The sequence below is a fragment of the Anopheles merus genome, chromosome 2R (assembly GCF_017562075.2).
Source record: "Anopheles merus strain MAF chromosome 2R, AmerM5.1, whole genome shotgun sequence".
NCBI lineage: Eukaryota > Metazoa > Arthropoda > Insecta > Diptera > Culicidae > Anopheles > Anopheles merus.
Genome location: NC_054082.1, coordinates 36,203,068 through 36,225,457, shown reverse-complemented (window position 1 = coordinate 36,225,457; position 22,390 = coordinate 36,203,068). Strand labels below are relative to the sequence as shown.

Genomic DNA, 22,390 nt, shown 5'->3' with positions numbered 1-22,390 from the left:
CTAGTTCCGCAAGCGCATTACTGGTCGACACCGACAGCAAGCAACAATAACGAAGGACACATAATGGGCTTGTTTTTGATGACACATATTTGAATAACATCATCGAGCGACACTTTTTATTGAATCATTCATCGAATAATAAAGACATTAAGTCGATAGATTCGATGTGCATGAAAAACGAAACAGATCTTCCCGATGTTCTTTTGATCGAAAATCGGGATGGAGCAAAACACAAGCGGGTGCAAACATAAGGCACACAGAAAGAACACACCAAAGGACATGAAAAATAAGCTATCAAAATGGTGCCACCATCTGGGACACGGTAGCGATCGGATCCGAGGGTGTCGCAGCATCTTTCACCCCGGCATGGAACGCACCACAGCCTATGGTGAATGATATTTAATGATTGGATGATTTTCGAACCATTCAACGTGTTGGGGAGGCGCATGTTGTTGCGTCAGACCGGGCCCGGGCAAAAATCGAAGATGTAAGGGGGAAAAAAAGAACCTATAATCCCGCCCGGCTATGGCCTGTCAAAACCGCTCACACACCATCAATCTTGACGAAAGTTTCACATCTGTGCCCAAGAACTGGCTGTAATGACTTCAATAAAAGGCGCTCCAGCGCACCATCAAAGGCTAGCGCGCCGATGGTCGCGATGGAATTTGAATTCCGTTCGGCACTCGGAGCTTCCAAGGTTCTTTCTTTCTTTTGTGACCTTTTCCACGCCTTAAATGGGAGGAAAGGTTCTCCGAGGGTGGATGTTTTAATAGTCCCGAATCGGTCACATAATTCATATCGTTGGTAGGGAGCAAAAACGTAGCCCCAACTGTATTCCCACACGCGATAAAGGAAACAGCACGCAACCGTTCGATTAGTTAGTTGATGTTTTTTTCATATATTCTTCAAGCGCTTCGATAACCATTCCAAACTCAGGTACGATTCCGTTCGAATGAGGAGTAGGGATGGAGCGCTGTGATTATTTATGGTTGATTTATGCAGTTTGCTTTCTTACGTAGGTCCATTTTTCCGAATTGCGCCAGGAAAATAATTTCACACAGTGGGGAATGATCACAGTGAAGGAAATCAGCAATTAAAACGAACGGTCAATTTTTGTTCGAAGGATTCGAATGAAAAGGTTGTAATCCTATCATAACATTTACGTTTTGGAAATAAAATAGAGCCTTTATTAGATATACATTTGTCCCAGGCGTAACGTATCTACCTACACATTTACTTCTTCGTTTTTGTATACCCTTCGTTTGCTCATCGCACTTGAAAACTCAGCACAGTGGCTTTGCAGTAAACCTGACTGGGAAAGTAAATTTCGTTAGCGAAAATAATATTAACCACATTAATCCCACACAGATAACGGAAGCTATCGATCGGTCGGTTGGGTGATTGGTTGGTGCAGAAAATTGAATAAAAACGGTTGCCACTCCATCCATCATCGTAATTATGCTGTTTCGTGTAAAGAATCATTTGTTGGTGCCTTTTTTTGTCCGTGTGTTTGTTTGTATGTTCTCACCTCTCCATCCGCAGCGGGGCTCACACTGCCATGTGCTCCATATCTTTAGCCGGGTGTTAATAATTTCATTAATCATGACAAACTGAAAGCCTAAAAAACGCTCGCAGGTGACAAGCAGAGCCTTTATTTGTTCACCACCGGAAGCAAAAAAAAACAGAACTCGTGAGATTCCAGCCAGCTGACAGCTTTCGCGCAAACCTACTAGTCGTTTGGTCTATATCATGATTTTTTTCTCATCCCTCTCTCTCTCTCTCTCTCTCTCTCTCTCTCTCTCTCTCTCTCTCTCTCTCTCTCTCTCTCTCTCTCTTTCTCTCTGTAGAATTTCATCATTCCCGTCAACGACTCAGCGTTTCGTTTCGGAAGCAGAGCAGACCTGAAAGTGCTCACCGGTGGCAGCACTGGTGCAAGGACATCCATCTTCATGGAGCAGGGCTGAGGGAAGGATGGCGACAAACGACGGTTCCCCGTCGACTTCCTTCCCAATCAGTAGTGGTGTGATGGTGACGACTTTATGCCCCGAAGCGCCCTCTAGCGTGCGGCGAAGACGGCGCCCCACTGTTTGCCGACATCTTCGTTCCATCCATCAGGTGCCGGTGGTCACTGCGCGGAAAGATGCAGGGTGTGATCGGAATGTGAGACAAGCGTGAAACGAGGGAAACAAGAAAAAGCTAAAAGTGTCAACCTGTCGGGCACCTTCTGATGCGCTGTGTGACCTTCTCGTCCAATAAACAGTAGAGCGCAAAGGGATTGCGCGAAACAAGTAAACCAGGAAGCGTCAAAGACGGCGGCAAGCTTAGAGACAAATTCTTTCTGCCTAATGATTTTTTTTTTCGTGCTTATTGTTCGTATACGTAGTGGGATGAGCAATAGTTCAGGCGGTGTTAAGTTACTGCTCGCCCGCTACCGTCACCGGGCGGATGAAGATTCCTGCCAGACGTGCGTTTTCGAGTGTGCAGTCGAGTGAAGGGTTGCGTTACCAGAGTGCAAAACGCTCAAGTGGTTTCCTGGAGGGCGCGTATTAGTGTGCGGGGCGTGCAAGTGGTGTTGTGTGTGTGTGTTTGTGTGCGCGCGTGTATGTGAATACCCTAGTACCGGCGGCCAGCCCAGGGCGTCCCAGGGAGCCCGTACCATACACGATGAAACTCAGTGTCAGTGCCTATCGAGCCCATGCATCAGCACACAAGAAAATCCTCTCCAGCAGTAGCTATCAGACACAGTTCAACTACGGAAGTACGGCGGCCGCTTCCAGCTCAGCACCGACCTCGTCGGCACTGTTTTCAGTAAGTGAGCGGTGTGCAAGGAGGGACGCAGCGAAAGCACTGAGCCACACAGCAGCTACAAAAGATTTGTTTTGCTCAGGCAATAGCAAAAACAAAATTTTATATCACTATACATACATGCACTGCAAACGATAATCAGCACCTTTTCTGCGTGCTTGTGATGTGTTGTTTTATGTTTTCTTCTCCTTGTTTTGTGTAATCCATGTTCTTTTGTTATTCTTATGGCGACAAGCGTTTACTTTATCTTCACAGGTTTGTGTATTCGCACAGCAAAGTGATTTGTTTACTTGATTTTAAAAATACACACACAGAAAGTAGCTTTGTTGCAGACCTTTCGTTTGAGCTTTTGTTTGACGTTTGCAAATTATTTATTAATCCTGATTGTATGGCCACTTTTAGTATGTACCCCCGGGTTTACAACACTACGTGCTGGTTAGCTTTCCATCGGCACTCCAGCCTATACCCTTCAGTGTTGCACAATCCTTATCTTTGATTGCAAAATGTCCTCCAAAACACTCAACGACGAGTGTCCTTTGTTCCCTCCGGTCCTAAAACCCGAGTGTGCGTACTTGTAGACTGTATCCCAAATGTGTCTGTCCGTTTCCCTGCCGTGGAAGTTCTTGTAAATCCAATACCATACCTTACAGCAGCTTACATCTTTGTATCTTTGTACATCCCAAATAATGTAACGTTGGCTAAGTCTACTCTAAAAAAAAGGTCGCTACGTAAACATCTAGTCCAAGAAATCATATTAAATGATCAGTATCGCTTCAAAACTATACCTACACTAGTTGTAAACTCGTATGCAGTTGTTTGGGATATAGCAGCACACATACTTACATTTCCCACAACAAGTGGCATTTGTTTCTGTTGCTGAGGTCATCTAAGAGCCATCTAACTCTATGTACCTCTGTACTGTAATATGCTTCAATGCTCTAAGACGACAAAGAACAAACGTCGCTGAGCGTTACTGTTTTCAGTTGTTTCAACAAAGAAACACTCTTCGCTTCGATGGCTGCACTTGAGTTTTGGATTTTGCACAATTGCACACACCAGTATGCGAAAGACAAACGGCAATACAATGGTCTGTCTTGAAAAAAATCCTACCCATTTTTTCATTCCACCCTATATTGTTGGAGTAGTACATGGGACTTACATTCGTTGTAAGACGCTGTTTGTTGCAAGGGGAAGAATTTGCATGCTTTCACTACGGTAAACATTAAGGACAGGATTTTTCCATTTACGATGGCTCACAATCACGGCACGTATAAGCTAAGGATTTGGTTGACATTTTTAACGAGATATAGCTCAAGATCAAACCATGTAAGGTACTGGCATACACACATACACCTACAATCAGTTCGTAGTTGAGTTTACGTGGTTTCAGAGGTGCGGTGTGTTCCCGTGTTACGCGGATTCGGAGATGCGCGGTTTTTCTAAATTTGACAGATCATATGTCAAATCAGTGCAATTTGTTACAAGCATTGTCAAATGCTAAAATTGCAAAATAATGCAAATGCAAAATAAATCATGCTAAATTTTTATTAAACCAAAAAATAGACAAATTTTCGGAACAAATCAACTGATCTTGAACAACAAACAGATTAATCATAGAATCAGAATACGAATATATGTTTATTGATATTTTTCTATTAAGTTCATGTGTACATTTGTTTTGCGAGATTTAGCGTAACGCTCGCTTTTCACCGCTGTAGAGCATTTTGCCAAGAGGCAGTTTGTTTTGGTTTTAGAAAGCATGGTGTTAGGCCTAGGGCCTTTTGTTACGCTATCTTAACTTAAACTAACTTATCTACTTAACACTATTAGATTAGGAACAAGACAAAATAAATTCAAAAATATGAAGGAAAGAAGGAAAAAAATATATATATAAAAAGTGAAAAATTCAAAAGAGTGCCCTTAGAAGGGGTGAACCTGATGTTGCGCATTTTGCTTTAAGGCGTTCTGTTATCACATATCCAATTTCATCTATTGGATATGTACTGGTTTTTTCATATAGCTCCTCTAACCTGGTCCAGTAGGGAGCATTTGCAATTAATCGCAAAAATCGGTTCAACCCTATTTGAACCCTGCGGATGTTGGTTGAGGCGCTATTTTTCCAAACCGAGATACTATAGGTAGCCATGGGAAGAACTATTTGTTTATAGATCGCGATCTTGTTCCTGTAGCAAAGGCGAGAGCCGCGATTAACTAAGGGATAAAATTTTTTAAGCAGGACATTGATCCGTGTTGCCAGCTCTCGGGTATGGTGATGATAAAGCAGCTTGTTGTCCATGAGTAGTCCCAGATACTTTACCCTTGACAACCAAGGGATTGTTGTTCCTCCCGCAGTTAGCTGGTGGCCAATCGGGTTTAGTAGCTGGTGCCTTAGCCGGTGTGGGACAATCATGGCTTGTGTCTTTGCGTTGTTGATGCGGATTTTCCATTCAGCAGCATAGCCTTGTAGTACGTCTAAGCAGCGCTGAGCGCCGCGTCTGAGTTCTGCTGGTGTTCTGCCCTTAGTTGCGATCGCCGTGTCGTCTGCAAACAGGAACAACTGTGCACCGCTAGGAAGAGCAGGAAGGTCCGCCGTGAACAGCAGATACAGAAGTGGGCCCAGAACGCTGCCCTGCGGTACGCCCGCCGGTACATGCTGCACATCCGAATTATATGGGCCGATGACAACACGGAAGGTGCGGTGCTGCAGGTAATTCTTGATCAGTTTGATCAAGAATAATGGGAGCTTGTACTGGTACAATTTATGGACAAGCCCATCATGCCACACGTTGTCGAATGCTTTTTCCACGTCAAGCATCACTACAGCAGTGGATCTTGCTCCTCGTTTATTTTGCTGGATGGTGTTTTGCAGTCGAATCAGTTGGTGTGTTGTTGAGTGTCCGGACCGAAATCCAAACTGTTCTACCGGAATAATTTGTAGATCGTTAACCGAACTTCTTAGTCGACAATATATTATTTTTTCGAACAGTTTGCTGAAGGCGCTTAGCAAGCTTATTGGACGATAGCTGGATGGAAGGGTGGGATCCTTTCCGGGCTTCAGGATTGGGATCACTTTTGCGCTCTTCCAGGCTTGCGGGAAGATGTTGAGTGAGAGGCAGCTATTAAAAATCGCAACAAGTAAACTTATAGCTCGATTTTGCAGATGTTTGATGCAAATATTGAAGATTCCATCAAAGCCTGGGGCCTTCATGTTTTGAAGACATTTGATGGTACTGATTAATCATAGGTTTTTTGGCTGAAATACGTGATATTCGCTAATCGCGACGATTCGAGTTACGCGGCTACTTAAGGAATGCGAAAACCATGTATCTCGGAAACAGATTGTACTTTTTTATCGCTACCAATATAGAGCAAATTGTAGTGATTTGATACATCCGGTTACCAGTATACAATAAATTTCCACCCATCAATTTACCAGTATACAATAAATTACCATTGTCATTAAATGTTTATATCTTTCACTAAAGAAAACAAAGCCATTCTTCTTAGTGAATCCTAAAACAGAAATAATACTGAAATTTAAAACCAATTTCTTTCGTTTATATATATAAACGTGTATAATATTATTCAACAAGCGTAGATAGTCAGGAACAGACTGTGTTTGTATACATCAAAATAGCCTTTTTGGCTGCTGGTCCAATGATGCCCATGAAAGAGATATAATTAAATAGTGCTATTATTGTCAAAAGGGCTCTGTTGCCATTCAATAACCAAATATTTATGACATATTAATTAAATGTTTACCTAGTATTGCAAAAGCTCCGAACCACGGTAGCAGCCCTCCCTTGGAGTATTTAACGATCGAAAATTCCCACCTTCTGCTCCACATTCCTATACTATGAACCCATTTTATGGCAGCTTCCGCCTGGCCCATACAAATGCCCGCCTGCCGTATAGTACGAGATTGAAGCACCGGTCCAAAAACGGGCACTAAACGAATACGAAATCGACATCCGGTAGACATTTCCGTCCTCTTTCGGATAGTTTCGTCCTTGGCGCACATTAAGATTCGAGATCGAGTAAAAGAGGGAACCGGAAACTGTTAGGAAGCGGCATTCATAAACCTTTCCACCCACTTTTTGCCACTGCTTCTCTAGTTCCGTGCCGATGTGACCTCGACGGACAAACAGGGTTGGATAGCGGGAAGGAATGTAATGACCATTGAAGGGTCCGGATCGATTGATTTCGACGAGATAAAAAAACAACAACGCCCTTTCAATGTAGGTGAAGCTGCCATTGGGACGATTTATTTGACATTCTTTTCCGTCCGAGTGAGTCGATCGGTGGAGACGAAGAAGAGAAAAACGACTTCATGACAAATTGCTTTCGTTGCTTCACAGTACCGTTCACGAACGCGGGAGAATGTGATATGTTGCTGCTCTTGAGAACATTTCTCCTACCAGCGTGTTGTTCCAGTTGCCCTCAATCGTCCCTAACGATGCATTACCAACAGCCAACAGTCCATCAAGTATGTGGAACAGTATTTTGAGTGCGATCACGATACCATCACAGAGCTGATGCGCTTAGTGGTACACTTTTCCGCGCTCGTAAGTACCATATACCTGCGGACGAGCACTTGTTCGAACAATAACGATCAAAATTAACCGGCAGTAAAAAAGAAACCCCTGCAACTGCCGGCACCGCTGAAGCATGTAACAAGACCCACAAAAGACCACACCCTACCCAAACGCGCATACAGCACCCAACCTATCACATCATTGTCGGCTTTTGCCCGCAGTCAATAAAACGGGTGGCATAGAAATTCACTTTAAGCCCAATAAATGTCCCCTGATTCCCGTCCCACTCAGGGGGTAGCGGCTGGGGAAAACCGTGCCGGGGAAAGGATCAGCAAGTGCTAAAGCATGTTCAGTCGACTAAAAATAACTACCGAAACCGAAGAAGCGACCGGTGAACATAAACTGCCTTTTCCCGGTCCCCGTCCAGGCAGAAGCTGTCCCGTTGCGCCTGAATGTATGCATGCATACATCAAGCGCTCAGCGGTGGAAGCTTAGATACGCCGCACGCTACAGCACAGGGGCGTGTGAGTGTATGTGTGCCTCTGGACGTGTGTGAGTGAGTGAATGTGTATGTTTGTATGTACTTAGCATGTTCGTGTTCCCGACCAGACTCGCTTGTCTTAAAGTGTAGAGACGCTCGGGCTATCTTCACGCCAAATTAGATTTGTCAGTCCTTTCCGGTCCACTCTTTCCGGGTGAGCCTCAAGTTGCGTCGACTTTCCTTAGTTTTCCGCTTCCAGCGAATTCACACAGACACACACATATATATATCTCATTTGCTAAGCGACAACAAGGTGAAGGCAGTCACGGAAAGACATCACCTGGGCCGTTTGTTTTCTGCCCAACACGCTGCCAGCCAGCCAGCCTCCCGGGAAGATGGCGTGGCGAGCGTTTTATCGTTCCGGGTCCCGGTCTGTCTGTCAAACGATGCGTGTCCGTAGTCAACGTCTTACCCTAGCCAAGGGAGGCGAAGTCAGTGCCGCAAAAACGATGCTTCGCAGGTTAAACAGTAAACTGTTTTTGTTTGCCCTATCCCTCAAGTGTCATCCAATTTAGCTACCGTACGTGAATTTATCGCCACCGCCTGGACGACAATGACCTAGCGTTCGTTCGCTTTACTAATAGGTCACATTCGCACAAAACTTTTCTCGTTGGCATACGTTGGTATGTGTGCTCCGGTTTTTGTTATTCTGTTAATGTGACCCACCTTATAATTCTGTTTTTATTCCCATGCTTTGTGCGTTGTTATTCAATCAGCAGAACAACAGGATAAGCTACAGCCTGGAATTGTGTGCCATTTTGGGGGTGAGATCTTATCATAACCTTAAGGTACATCGCCTTAGCTTTTCCTCAATTAAGCTTTTCTGTCACATTTCCGCACATCCTAGGGAACTTAACCAGCTTAAGCCTAGATCAGAGCGGCTGTGTGAGCCAACACTGCCCGGTAAGCGTCAGCAGGCTCGTGCACTATTAGGCTGAATGTAATAGTCAAAGTTAGGAATCGTTGTATCGCACCCGAGAGTGCTGCTGGTTTACCTTTGGCAGTTTTCCTGTTAATTTCGCCAGGAACACATGCAATCGTAATAAGTTTCACCGTCCTTATCAAACATTTCATCGTGTGCGCGCGATCATTCCCTTCTGAGCTATAACGCTCGGCAAACAGAAAACGATGGTCAAGTGGATATAATGTGCTTCGAAGTAATTTTCTTGCTCCCATAAGAAAACAGAAAACTTTCTACACCACCAACCAATGATGCTGGTGTAATCTTGCAGCGCGAAAACTTTTTCCTGCTAGTGCGTTTGCTGGGAACTTTCTCCGCATTTGCTTTATTGTTTACCGAGATGTGCTTCAATAGCGATTATTGTAAAGTTCAAAACATTTGTTTTTTTTTTCTTGTGTATGACCCCTACATCCACCTTTTGTTCAGGGTTTCAATTAGACGGTTTGACGTACGTCTCGCTGTCGGTATTATGGTGAGCTGAACTTTACAGCTCATAAATTAAAACGCGCTCGTCGGCTTACGGCAATCGGCATGGCATGGGCTTTGATTAATATTGCACACGCTTAAGAAGTGCTCGTTCGGTTCCCCGCATCCTCTCTTGATTCCATTATCAATTCATTGCCACCGTTGACTTCCTGTCTCGCCATGATGGGAACTGCCTGTGGATGGAAATGTAAAACTTCTCTTTCAGTCATTAATTTTTAACTTACAGCAATTCCAAGCTGCAAAGCGGAACAATATCTACAGAGCTGTATACTTTCTTTGGCAAGGGATTTGTTCCATTTTGCAAAACATTCTTAGTGGCAATGTATTTTTTTAAATGCAAGAAATATCAACTTTGATGTACTGATGCTGGAAACATTTGTTATTCATGAAAATAATAAGACAGAAAATAAACGAAAACTTTGTAGTGACTACAAACACTGCTCCAGCTTTTCCAGCAACCTGCCGTTGCTTTTTTTACTAACAAAAGTTCTGCTCAGTTTTTTGGTTGTTGCTCCATGTAAAACCGGAAAACACACCAAAGATAACGACAGTCAAAGATACATAAAACCATTAACGATGCCGTTCGGAGAAAGTGACGCTTCGGTTCGTCTCTGGTACGACAGATCGAGGATATACACACGGCAGTGTGGGATCATCATCATGCTTCCGAGCGAATTTGCATAAACCAACATAAACTTCCGTTCCATCCCATTTACGAGCCTTTAACAGAAAGTTGCGTGTTTTTTTTTGTGTGTACGTTTCTGCAAAATTTGGGAAGCAGAAGGAAAAAACTAACGCAGCAGATTGAGACACAGTTTTAGCTGGAGCATTCTTGCCCGCATGGTGAAAATGGTGTTGGTTTTTTAGGTCGATCAAGGGTAGTAATGTGCTAGTAAAGTACCGATATTTGTTTAACGATTTGTTTATTAACTTAGAAATAATAACATAATTGAAAAACAAATAGACTAAATGGCATATAAGTTGCCATAGCTGCACATTCAGATTCATTCGTAATGATAATATCATCTTCGCGCCCAGTTTAGGCAGTTAGTTGAAGAACAGATGTAGATGAAAATCAAGGTAGAATTTATATGGAAAAACTTTTTGTAACCATTCTTTTTTGAGTGTTTCAGAAATACACTTTTCATACAATTATTATCAGCTGTCAGATGTAGAAGTTTGTAAACTTGCGTAATCAACGTCAAACTAACTCCTACTCATTCGTTCAATCGCGCAGAAAGATTCCAAGCCGCGAAATAAGGCAAGTACAATCTCCTTTTGCTCAATGAATCGTACAAATTGAATGGCTGGTAGAATTAAAAAAGAAAACAAGACCTTTTGCCAGTTTTATGGCTCGAAATGGTGTTGCAGCAAGAACCTTCTACCTGGTGGGCAATTAATGTTTTTAACATCAGCGCTAATGTGGTTATGATTAAACTCGATCCTTGTTGAGGCGCTTTTAACGAGCACAGTCCACAGTTTGCTACTGTTCATTTTATTGCCTTTCAAGCTCTTGAGAAAATTTCACTCTGGTTTCGTTTTTCATCTACACTGCACAAGCAAAAAAAAAGAAACACTGGATACTGCAAGCATGACAGCACGGTTTTGAAGAAACTCACCAACACTATAATTAATTTCCCTGCCAACAAAGACATACACACCCACTAGAAAGGAGCTCTTTTCACAAGCAACCCTTGCACCGTTGGTCGTCGGTTTTCTTTGCCTAGGTTTGCCCTCTACATCTTGATGAGATGAAAACAAACTCGGGAAGACCCACATGCTTGCCGTCGTCGAGGACACCGAGCAACAATAGAATTTGGACGAGCAGAACGTGTCTCGGGCTTGAAGTTTGCGGTTTTACTTCCCCTTCTGATGTTCTGATAAGGGCAAGTCGGTCGGTCGGTGGACTGTTGTCTTTAGTTTGATCCTTTAGATGTTTCACTGTACCGGGTGCTGGCAACATGGTATGTGTCTGTTGCCACAAAGCCACCCTTCGGCACTGGTGTAAAAGATGAGGCGATCTAAACGAGAAAGGGTTATGAGGATGGGAGATAGACAGAGAAAGATTGTGCTTTAAAGCAACGTGTTTGAGCATCAACACTATGGCTAAAGCTTATCATCTACATGTGATGGTGGTCTTGCTCTTTCATCTCAATGAATCATTACTATCAGATGTAAATGAAAGATTGCAAATGTTTAGTTAAGCGGTCTGAAACAGACCTCATGATTATAACGAATGCTGCTGTTTGATCATTTGAAATTGATCGGTCGAACAAGACACTCGGAATAATATATTTGTATCAATAGAGCTTTATCGTTCAAAGCTTTCCAGCTTGAGATGCTGGCTCCAAGCAATATGTTCTAAACCAATTCCCAAAAGAAAAAAGACTACTAAATAAGCTTTTGGATAATATTTCAAGTTAACGGGCTATAATACGACATTGGCAGCGCATAAAAATTGTTTATATCATAGAAACGGATTCTATATTTTTTATTTGGTATTGAAAACTGATAACATTCTTTTTATTATTTTTATCACAGTTTTCTCAATTAATTGCTATTGCATATAAAATATACAGTAAAACATGAATTGTACTATAAGCTATTCAATATGTCCAATTTTAATTCAATATAGTGCAGTTGCGGTCTAAATCTACCATAATAACTCTTTTCTAAAATACGGTAAATATATGTTATTCAAACATAGTGTTTGTACATATGTTTGCTTTTTGTTTCGTCAAATGAACGTTTTGCACCGCCAAAGAAAAACCTTTGGTGACATTTTTTCTATATATATTTACAGCGTAAACAAACTCATCCTCGTCTTTCAAAAAACGACAGCAAAAACAGAATTGGAAAAGAACTATTCTTTCGCTCGCATTTACCCGCCCTTACTCGCATCCCACGCTGCTCGCCAGGCTCCCCATTCCCCAAGGGTTAAGATTTCGCGAGAAAAACATCCTATTTCCGTCCCTCATACGAACGAAATCTTTGAAAAGCCGCACATGAACCGACCAAGTTTATTGCGTTGTTTTGCACACTTCTTTGCGTGTGGAAACACTAGCTTTCGGGGGACATATGGCCCCGGGGCACAGCAAGGACACATTTATGGTTACCCAATCTGGCAAAGAAGATTAAATTTTCATCACATTTGCATTACGCTTACCGGTGCCGGAGCTTTTGGGATGTCCCTCGTGGAAAAAGGTGGAAGGTCTTACTGTAAGATGAGCTACAAAAACACAACAGTCGCCAGTACAATGATGTAGGAAGGTGACGATAGTTTGTTATTTGTTTATTTTTAGCCTAGTCAGCAACTATTTGAAATCGTGTTTCAGTAAGCACTTTCGCATAAAAAATCTAATTTATACCATTAAACATTTAAACAGCCAGCGCCATGTCTACCTTCTAAAAGCATTCATTAATCAAAAACAAGATTTCTGGTCACAATGTTAAACGACTCCAAGGTTTAATTGCTTATTCCATCGAGGGCAAGTTCAAAAGAAATGATTCCAGGTGGCTCCGATCCCATTAGACGCACGTTAGGAGCAACCATTTTATTAGTATTATTATCACAACATGCTTTCAACTGCAAGCTCTGCTCCACGCAAACATTTTATGACCGAACAACCACAAACAAAAACATACCACACTAGACGCCATTTTTTCAGATTTAATGGTTATAACCCACTTTAAGGGGTAGTAGCTTCCCTTAATACACCTCTTTGCCTGCCATCCTATCAGTACAAGTGAACGATCCATCCTCTGTTTGCACACCCTTTTGCAAAGCGTATTCATTCCCCGTAATGGAATTAATTTGTCGTTAACTGTTTTCTTTTCCAACATTTCCATTCCTTACCTTGTTGCTTGTATACGTCCGCGTGTTTTCCGCTATTGCCCACTACGTGTTTGCTCCATCCTTCTCCTGTATCCGTACGATGAATGTAGTCCGTGTGCTTGTGAACCAATCGTTTCGACACCCACCCCTAAAACTTTCGAGCACTGACAGACGAAAGTGAGGCGTAACTTTTCAGCCTTGCAACTATTTCCTGCCCCAAAGCCGACAGCCGTGCTGTGCCAGCATCCAGTGCCGTGGTGTTGGCGCAGACGAAAGCAACAACCTTGTCTTTATTGCGCGATGTTGCGCAACTGTACATACTTTCTACGTGTTTGGCTTCTTTAGTGAAATGACCTGTTTGTGTGAATCTTTCCCCCTGTTCTCGTCTTTCACGTTCATTGTTAGCTGTTCTGTTCGGAACTTTCTGCCATTTCCGTTCCGTCCCGTTTGTTTGACTGGGTGTTACTGTGCGTGAACATCCCCGTCCCGTGGGTGTTTCGTGTCCAAGAGTTTATATTTTTCTCATCTCTAATTACATCTCTTGTTTTTCTTTTTCTCTTTTTTCTCTTGCATATTTCGTATAGGTATGTAAATGCGCCATTCTTCGTCATACGCATACTCTTATTCATTTCAACGCGTACATTTCTTCCTTCCGGCTTGACGTGTATTGTTTAAGCTGTATCACTCTACGACATTTATACTTTCCACAGCCATTTTCGTTCTATTTCTATCTCTTTTCTATTGTTTCGTTATAGTTTTTTTGAAGTCATCTAAAACAGAGCTATACATCTTTCAATTTCTTGTGTTTAGGCAGTAAGCGAACAAACCAAACAGAAAAGAATCTAGCAAAACTGATTGTTCACTTCCTTGCTCATGCGTAATCAACGATGCTGCGCGGGGAAGATCATACGTGTACGAAACAAAAGCTCATTGTTCTACTGTAGTGATGTTGTAATGTAATATGGTGCATGACATATCTCTAGCGCTGAATTGTACGAGCTTTTCACTAATCTGCAGTATATAGAGTGTTATTTCGATGGTGAAAATTGCTTCGGCTGCTTGGAACCAGCGCCAAGAATGCTGCCGTTAGCTAGAAGGAAAAGGAAAAAGAGACAAACAATCAAAAAAAGTCTTTGCTACAAAAACTATAACTGCGGGCAACCATTTTGTATCCCAGCATCTCGACGTCCTCGAACCCGTAACGGTTCCATCGGCTAGCCGCGATACAAGCAGCGAATAGCGGACCGCAGCGAATTCGAAGATTGCGCAGCATACCTTCACATATCGTGACACATCGAGGCGTACTTCTCTGTTGCTTGTTTCTGTGTCTGTGTTCAACTTCACTCCATTTACTGCATGTCCAACGTCATGGAGGTCAGAAGGAAAATCAAATTTCTCATACCCTCGACCATACGCGAGGTGAAGGTATGAATGAACCTACATATATTTATACCTTTCCCCGTCCAATTTTGTTTCGTTTCATCCGCCTTAAAGCTACAGTCAATTTTTAGCATAAGTCAAACTTCAACTCAATGTCAACGTTTTGTACTCTTTTTTTATCTCTTTGTTCACCTTCACACAGTAATGGTTCAGATATTATAAATCCGTGATATTCTTCAATAAATTCAAATCCAATGCACTAAGCCCCTGTGATTGTAATCCTTTTTCCAATGCTTAAATGTTTCGTCTTCGATGGTATCAAAACGATTGTGTTGTGTGTTTCCAGTGTTATCAATGTTTTCTGATATAAAAGTTTTCAATTGTGATTTCCGTTAATACAATTTACCCTCTTGATGTATGCGTGATGCTTAATGTGTTCCCTTTCCCCAAAAACATAACAGATTTAGTTGAAGATTCAAAACAACAACCTTCTGTTGCCATTGTTCGTTCTTTGTCCGAGTTATATTTACGCTTTGTGAAACGCTTTTGTTTTTACATCATAAGCCCTTCTCTGTATTGGTTGCACCGTTGTAAACCACAGCGCTGCGCAGCGAAAGGAAATGAGGGATGATTTATTGAACAGTTCATACGAAAACAACATCAATCGATTTCTTATCGGAAATTGGTTACATCTGTCATTTCGCTTTTTGTCATGTCCGTTTGAACCCGTACACCGGCATGCGTGGCATCCGGTATGGAACGACACCGCACGCAGCCAGAACGGAAATGGGCGTTTATGCTTGTCACATACAAAAAGTTGTTTTGTTTAGCCCGGCCATACATGGATGGCAGGAGCTTTATACGTCTTTTTCCACTTACCGTGCGGTCTAGCTCAACCCACCAAAGCGTCTGCTATTAGAGGCATACAGCATGGAGCAAAACCATGCCCATTCGGCAGATTAAAACGAGAAAAATAAACAACTCCCATCACGGTGGCCGCCAGCTGCTAAACCGCACACCACACGGGCTGGCTTTGAGTGAAAGCTTCCGGCGTGAACCGTCCTTGTGCTGCATGTCATTTTGATTGCGCAACATACGCATAATTCACAACCGCGTGCGAGTTCGACTCTGCTACCTTCTGCTACTCCCTATCGTCGAGCGTGATGCAGCTTATCACAGGGAAAATGTAAAAAAAAAACAAGAAAGTTAAAAAAGTTTCTTCTCCCTAACCCGCCAAAAAGAAATGAACATGCTGATGCTTTCGTGACTCCGCTCTGGGACGGCACACGTAACAGGAAGAAAGTTTACCGCACAGATACTAGACGCGCACTGATTTTATTCATGTTTTAGTTGCAAGAACGCTCGTTCTGGCCTTACCGACCCGTTTCCAAGCTCCTGACCCAATGCGCCCCCCGCGTGAAAGTGAGACGGTGATTTATGTTTTTCTGTCCGGTATGTTGATTCATTTCCTTAAAATGTACCGTCGTCGTTCATTGTGTGGCACCCAACAACACCGGTCACCGGACCGGTCTCGATAGGAACCGAAAGGCATAACGGAATTCTTAGAAGGTTTCGTAATTCACAACTTTCCTCCCATACAAGGCGGCGATACAGCTGGTTTGGCTGTTGTTCTGCGGGGGTCGGGGGATTTGAATCTTCGCGCATGAAATTATCCTCCTTACCCGTGTATAGTGTTTGTATTCGTCCTTCGGTTCTGCGTGAGAAGTTCGCACTATTTCCCTACTTTTGGTGCCTGTTTGAAATATTACATTCCCTTTGTTTTGTTTCCCTTAAAGCACCTGGCCTAAGATGCTTTAAGTTCTTGTGTAGTGCTCCCAAATCTCGCAAAATACAATCCACTTCATGCTTCATCTTGACGCTTTGATTGATTCCTTCTCTCTCTCTCTCTCTCTCTGTCTGTCTGTCTTTTTCTTTCGACATTTTTAAATACCTCTAAATGTCGAACCAATTTACCCACCCGAAATACATTAACAAACATGACACTCTTTGAGACAATCAGGAACTGGAGCACTTATTGGCAGACACTGAGTCGCAGGTATGTATCGTTGGGTTACTTTCATTTTCGGTTTGCTGCTTGTTAATTCAGTCGCGGCGCTCGGTACCATTGCTTGGTGCCGTGCGTCCTTCTCGAGCTAATAAATACCCACGTGTGATAGTTAGATAGTGTGTGCGTGTGTGTGTGTGTGGCTTATAGGTAGGGATTACTGTAGCAAACGACGTAGGAAGCAAAGGTATTTTAAGTCCATTTCGCTTTCTTGGCACTCACCTTCAGCTTGACAGTAGAGCGTAACCTTAAGCTTGACGGAATCTGGCGATCAACACTTGTCTAATAATTACTTTGCCAAATTACATGTACCACGATGAAGCACGAGTTACTTTGGCTCCATTGTTGATTTGTTTCGTCCTTTAGGAGTGCGTGTGTTTGTGAATTATGGGCACGCATCTTAGTGTAGGCGTTTGCTCCATTAAAATGCCACATTTAAACTTTATGTACACGTTTGACCACCGTTTTATCACCGTACTATTTAAGTTTAGGCAACTAATCAACGAACACGAACAAGTAATGAACCATAAAAAATGGTTGCAATGGAGAGCAATCATTTCAATGAAACTGGATAACCGCAGATGTGTTAATTTGAGGGAATTTAGCACAACCTAATTCAGAAAGATGATATTTAAATCAGGGTTTAAAGTTACCAGTTTTAGTAAATAGCTGAATACTTGGATACTTAGAATAGTATGGGTGTACAATGTCAAAGGTGACGTGTAATGTGAAACATCATCATTTCTATACAGTTTCATGCATAATTTTCCTGCAATAGATAATTAAATGCTACCAATGTCTCCGAGTGGCTCCAAACTACCAAAACAGAATCAGCTACATTATACGCTAATAATATTAAAATATTTCATAAAACTCTTGTTGACGTTGATGACCATCTTCTTCGAAACAACCAGCCGAAACAGCCAACACAATGAACTGTACGGACGACCGCCATATAACAGAAAAGTATTCAGAACAACACCAAAATATGACCAAACACTCTCGTACGAGGACCGGACTTACATCAACCTGCAGCATGCCGAGTAGATTGTCAATAGGGCACATTATTATCATGCTTGGCTTCCCAGAGCTAGCCAACAGCCCGCTTCATACCATTGCCAGTGATGTGCATCCTTCTCTAAGGCAAAACAAACCGGGCGGCTATTTTTCGGATCGTCCTATCCAGCCCAAACTTCAACCATCGGTCAGCCCACGATGTACCACTGAGTACTGGGTGGAAACGACCACTGATGAATTGAGCAAGCAACAACCACGTGGATGGTAAAATTTGTTACAGTTTTTGGCAGCTACCAAATTTAAAACAACATATACTAACACACACACATAGATACATACACTCACTCACCTATTTTCGTTGTACATTTTGTTCTGGTCGACAGCGTACGACGAAACTTCACTGCAGAACAACCACAACATTGTAAGGTTGGTGGCGCGCTAGACATGGACACCAACTGTTCCAAAGGGATAACACTTTCCAGGAATCGTGGTGCTCAAGCCACCGGGTAGATAAGTTTTGAATAATTCATTGGATGCTTCATTGAGCTAGGTGCTTTTTTCGCCTTTTCATGTGTTTTTAAATAGGATTAGAGGTGCGAATGAAACTATATCTCGGTGGATGGGATGCGTTTTATCGTTCTTCATACAGTTTTCTGTTCGTACTGTAAAAATAGTTGTGTAATATTTCAAGCCGGTCTCATTGTACAGTCGTCAACTCGTACGACTTAACAACATGCCCGTCATGGGTTCAAGCCCCAACTAGATCGTGCCGCCATACGTGGGACAGACTATCCTGCTATGGGGGGGTAATCCAAAAGTCACTGAAAGCCAACCCCACAAGTGGTACAGGCTGGCCTTGACCGACAGCGGTTGTTGAGCCAAAAGAAGAAGAATATTTCAGTTACAGTTTTCATACATTATTACAAACTTATATTTCCGATTCACTTTTATACATAGCTTTCAAGATGCACAGAATGTCACATGAAAATGTAGAAAATCTGTAATACAAAAAAAACGCATTGAGTTATCGCACATTTACCAAACGTGGAAAGCAAACATTAATCAACTTTCACTTTCTGAATACGTTTCATATGACAGGACACTCTCGTAGCGCTAAGCAAATGTTTTCTTCAGCCAGATTGTTTGAACAGGACTTCATCCGTTTGCCAGACGCCAAATCAAATCAACCCGATATAAACAAACCTAACGTGAAAAGCAATGTTCATTCGCACTTCTTTCGCATGAGCAGCATTTTCGAAAGGAATTAATGCTAACATGTTCAGTTTTGAAGAACTTTAAAACCATCGATTCGATTCCATTCCATTCAGTCTTAACAATTAATGAAATTATATTGAAGTGTTACAATTGCTAGGGCATAGGGCCGGTCTGGTGGTACTGTCGTCAACTCGGACGAGGACGAGGTCGTAGGACTGACTATCGTGCTATGGTAACAATAAGTCACTGAAAGCTAAGCTCACTTCACTAGTGGGTACAAAGGCAGGCCTTGACCGACAGCGGTTGTTGAGCCAAAGTAGAAGAAGAAATTACAGTTGCTACAATTTACTATTGGTTTGTTTCATAAAGAAGATGTAGAATTATTATAGATTTTGAATTGGTTATATGTGAATATTTACTTTATTAAATGTGAACTTAAAAAATTTACTTAAATTAGAACTATGGAGTTTTGAGAATAGCTGCAGTCAAGATTATTTCTTCTAAAGTTTTGATATGTTTAATCAATCAATCTTCTTCTTCTTTGGCTCAACAACCGATGCCGGTCAAGGCCTGCCAACCCACTTGTGGGGTTGGCTTTCAGTGACTTATTGATTTCCCCCCATAGCAGGATAGTCAGCCCTACGTATGGCGGCACGGTCTATTTGGGGCTTGAACCCATGACGGGCATGTTGTTAAGTCGTACGAGTTGACGACTGTACCATGAGACCGGCTCAAATCAGATCAGATCAATCAGATTGTTTAATATTCAAACACTGTTGGGTCTGCAAACAAATGTGTTTATTTTCAATCGTATTTACAACTTGGGACACGACAACTAACCACAATTCAATCGAATGACCAGCACGCCTGCCCAAAGCTTGCCACCAGGCGTCTCCATTCTCCAATCGAAATAGACAAATTTCCACTCCTATTTACCATCATCCCAACATCTCCTATTACTATAACAGCTAGCAACGGGATTCAATTGATACTCATTTTGTCGTTCAGTGAGAAACAGGATCCAATAAAATCGATTTAACGGTCATTCGATATGTTTTACGAGCTTAATGTTCCCCGATTTCAACCAAAAGGCAGACAGTTTTGCCACGCATTTGGGGCTGTTCATTCAAGCTTAACGAAGAACACGCATTGTGTGCATGTGTACGTGTGATTCGATATCAAATAGCGTATTTTCGTGATTTTTCAGAGATTTGCAAACAAAATTATCGTCACCATCGTTGCGCACCAGTTGCGTTGGATGGCGTTGGGAGGAACGGATCGGGCTTGCGTACGGATTGCGGTGTAGGAAAAGTAAAGCTCGCGTGTTTATTCACTCGCTTTGCGCTTCACAAACCTTGCTCAGTTATTTCATTTTGCACAACTGTCTCTGTTGTCAAGATGAGATCTACAAGATGTCTTGGCTTAAATTTGTACACAAATAAAACGGTTCAGTAAACTTCCTTTTCCACATCACAATCAATACGAGCAGGATTATCGGAGTGTGATGCATAAAATCTTGGTAAACGTCATGCTGCGCTGTATGTTGCCATACTCACATGTGAATTTGTTTCAGCACCGTTCTGGCAAAAAAGGTATTGTAAGTGTTGTACTTTTTTTCTGCTGCTATAGTTGCTATAATAATACAAACCATTTAAACATGATTTAAATAAAACTCCTTTTTATCCCAAGCTCGTAGCGTTATTAGCTGTTTTCTGTTTCACCATTGTACCATTGAAGCGATCCGCAAGGTTTCAGTAACGAAATTATATTTTTCAAATAGTCTTTTTGTCTTACATCGACCCATCACGCAACGGACGTGCGGTATAACGTTTCATAACACGTTCCAAAAACCCTCGAAATCCGTCTGATCGCATGAGCAAATGTTTGCAAAAATGGAATAAATTTGTTTTCCACTCTAGCACTCCACATTGGCCTTCGCGATTCTCGGCGGCTCTGCTGGTTTTCGAATGAAGATAAAGCGCGTACACACGCTTCAAACATAAGTTGCAGCGTGGGCTTTAATACGAGTGATGGATGGTAAAGGAGTCGTTATCGTAGAAAAAACATGGTTTAGTCATGAATGGAGAGAGTGTAAATTGTGAGATTTTTTCAAACAATCAAGTGCTTCTTTGATTATTTATGGAAAGGAGTTTAGCAATTATCTACAGATGTGTGTATGTACTAATAAAACTCATGAGCTTTATTTCATGTTCAAATCTATTTGGAACAGTAGTCGCTGATTTTAATTCAACAGTCTCATAACATAATTTGCGTTACCTCACTGATTTACAGCTCTTTCCACTATAATTAAATTCCATAGTGGAGGTATTCGACTACGGTTTCATGAGGATTTCTGCAACACGATATAGTCTCAAATTTAATGTTACTCGAATACATGTTTTTCCAAGAATGCGAATTGAGAGATATTCAAATGTATCAGGGGAATGAAGATTATTTGCACACAATATAGTCGTAAATTGAAACTCCCATCTATATCGCGAGGCAAAATAAAGTGAAGTTGTGAATTTTATTTCAACAAATTCTCATAAAGCATCATAAATATGTTTAAATTCAACTTTAATAAGAACCTAATGTTAAGACATAGGTTCAATTTAATTTTAACGTAATTCAATTAGAGTTTTGAAACCAAAAAAATTAAATGGAATCAACCGCAAATGATGTAAAGAAAACCATGATTAGACTACTAATTCGATGTTTTAACTACAGATTGGTACGGACGGAAACTGACAGACGTTTAACAGCGACAACAGCGGCACAATGTTTTAAGCTTTAGCATAGCCATGACAAATCAACAGCCCAAACCCCGCTTTGTTCAGCTCATAAATCATGTTTACCATTGAAAAAAGTAAGCCATCCAAAAATAATCCACAACCATCCTTTCACCTTCCTCGATGACCAGCAATGTGCCCCACGTGATAACTGACAAACGTGGTTTGAAGCTGTTAGGTAAACAAAATCCAATCCGTTCGGTTTAGCGCGGTCCTGCATAATGAAAGGTCACAAAAAAGTCAACCCAGGGAACGGACTCGACAAAAAATGGCCCTTCAATACAACGTCATAACTTTTTATGGGCCACACATATGACAACGCATACGGCATGTCATCTCTCTTATTGCCAATCTGTTACCCAAACCAACAGCAACCTCTACCAACCAAGCAGAACCTACAACAAAAAACGATGGAACAACCTATCCAAACAGACCCATCTCTCGGTCACTGGCCGCCCCCAAGGGCCTTTTCCCCTTTTTTGTGAGGTCGAAAAAGTACCACTATACCAAATCATCACGGAGAATTATTATGATTCCCGTGCCTCGGTGCTGGGATTGACACACACCGCAACCGGCGTGACACTGCACGTTACTACTATCGGACCTTGTCTCCACGAGTTCAGAGTGGCATAGGAATGACCGGTGCTGTGACTTTTCGCTAGGGAAGAAAAATAAAGTGAAACGATAATGTGTAAGAGCGGGAAGTGGAGGAAGCCGGGAAGGGCAAGAAGGAGCAAATCCTAACGATCCACTTGCGGCCA

The 22,390-nt window shown here is 42.1% G+C and overlaps 1 protein-coding gene across 8 annotated transcripts in view; it reads left to right on the top strand.

Moving 5' to 3' along the window:
- The window catches only part of LOC121603699, a 94,160-nt gene that overhangs the window by 41,794 nt on the left and 29,976 nt on the right, over positions 1 to 22,390 (top strand). For 3 of the 8 annotated variants that reach the window (XM_041932809.1, XM_041932807.1, XM_041932806.1), the window contains exon 3: positions 1,848 to 2,808. In XM_041932809.1, coding sequence (XP_041788743.1) covers positions 2,665 to 2,808 — 144 coding nt within the window. In that variant the 5' untranslated portion in view covers positions 1,848 to 2,664. Of the gene's footprint in view, positions 1 to 1,847; positions 2,809 to 13,918; positions 14,589 to 16,563; positions 16,600 to 22,390 lie in introns of those variants that run through there. The other 5 variants (XM_041932808.1, XM_041932810.1, XM_041932811.1 and 2 more) reach the window with 4 other exon arrangements.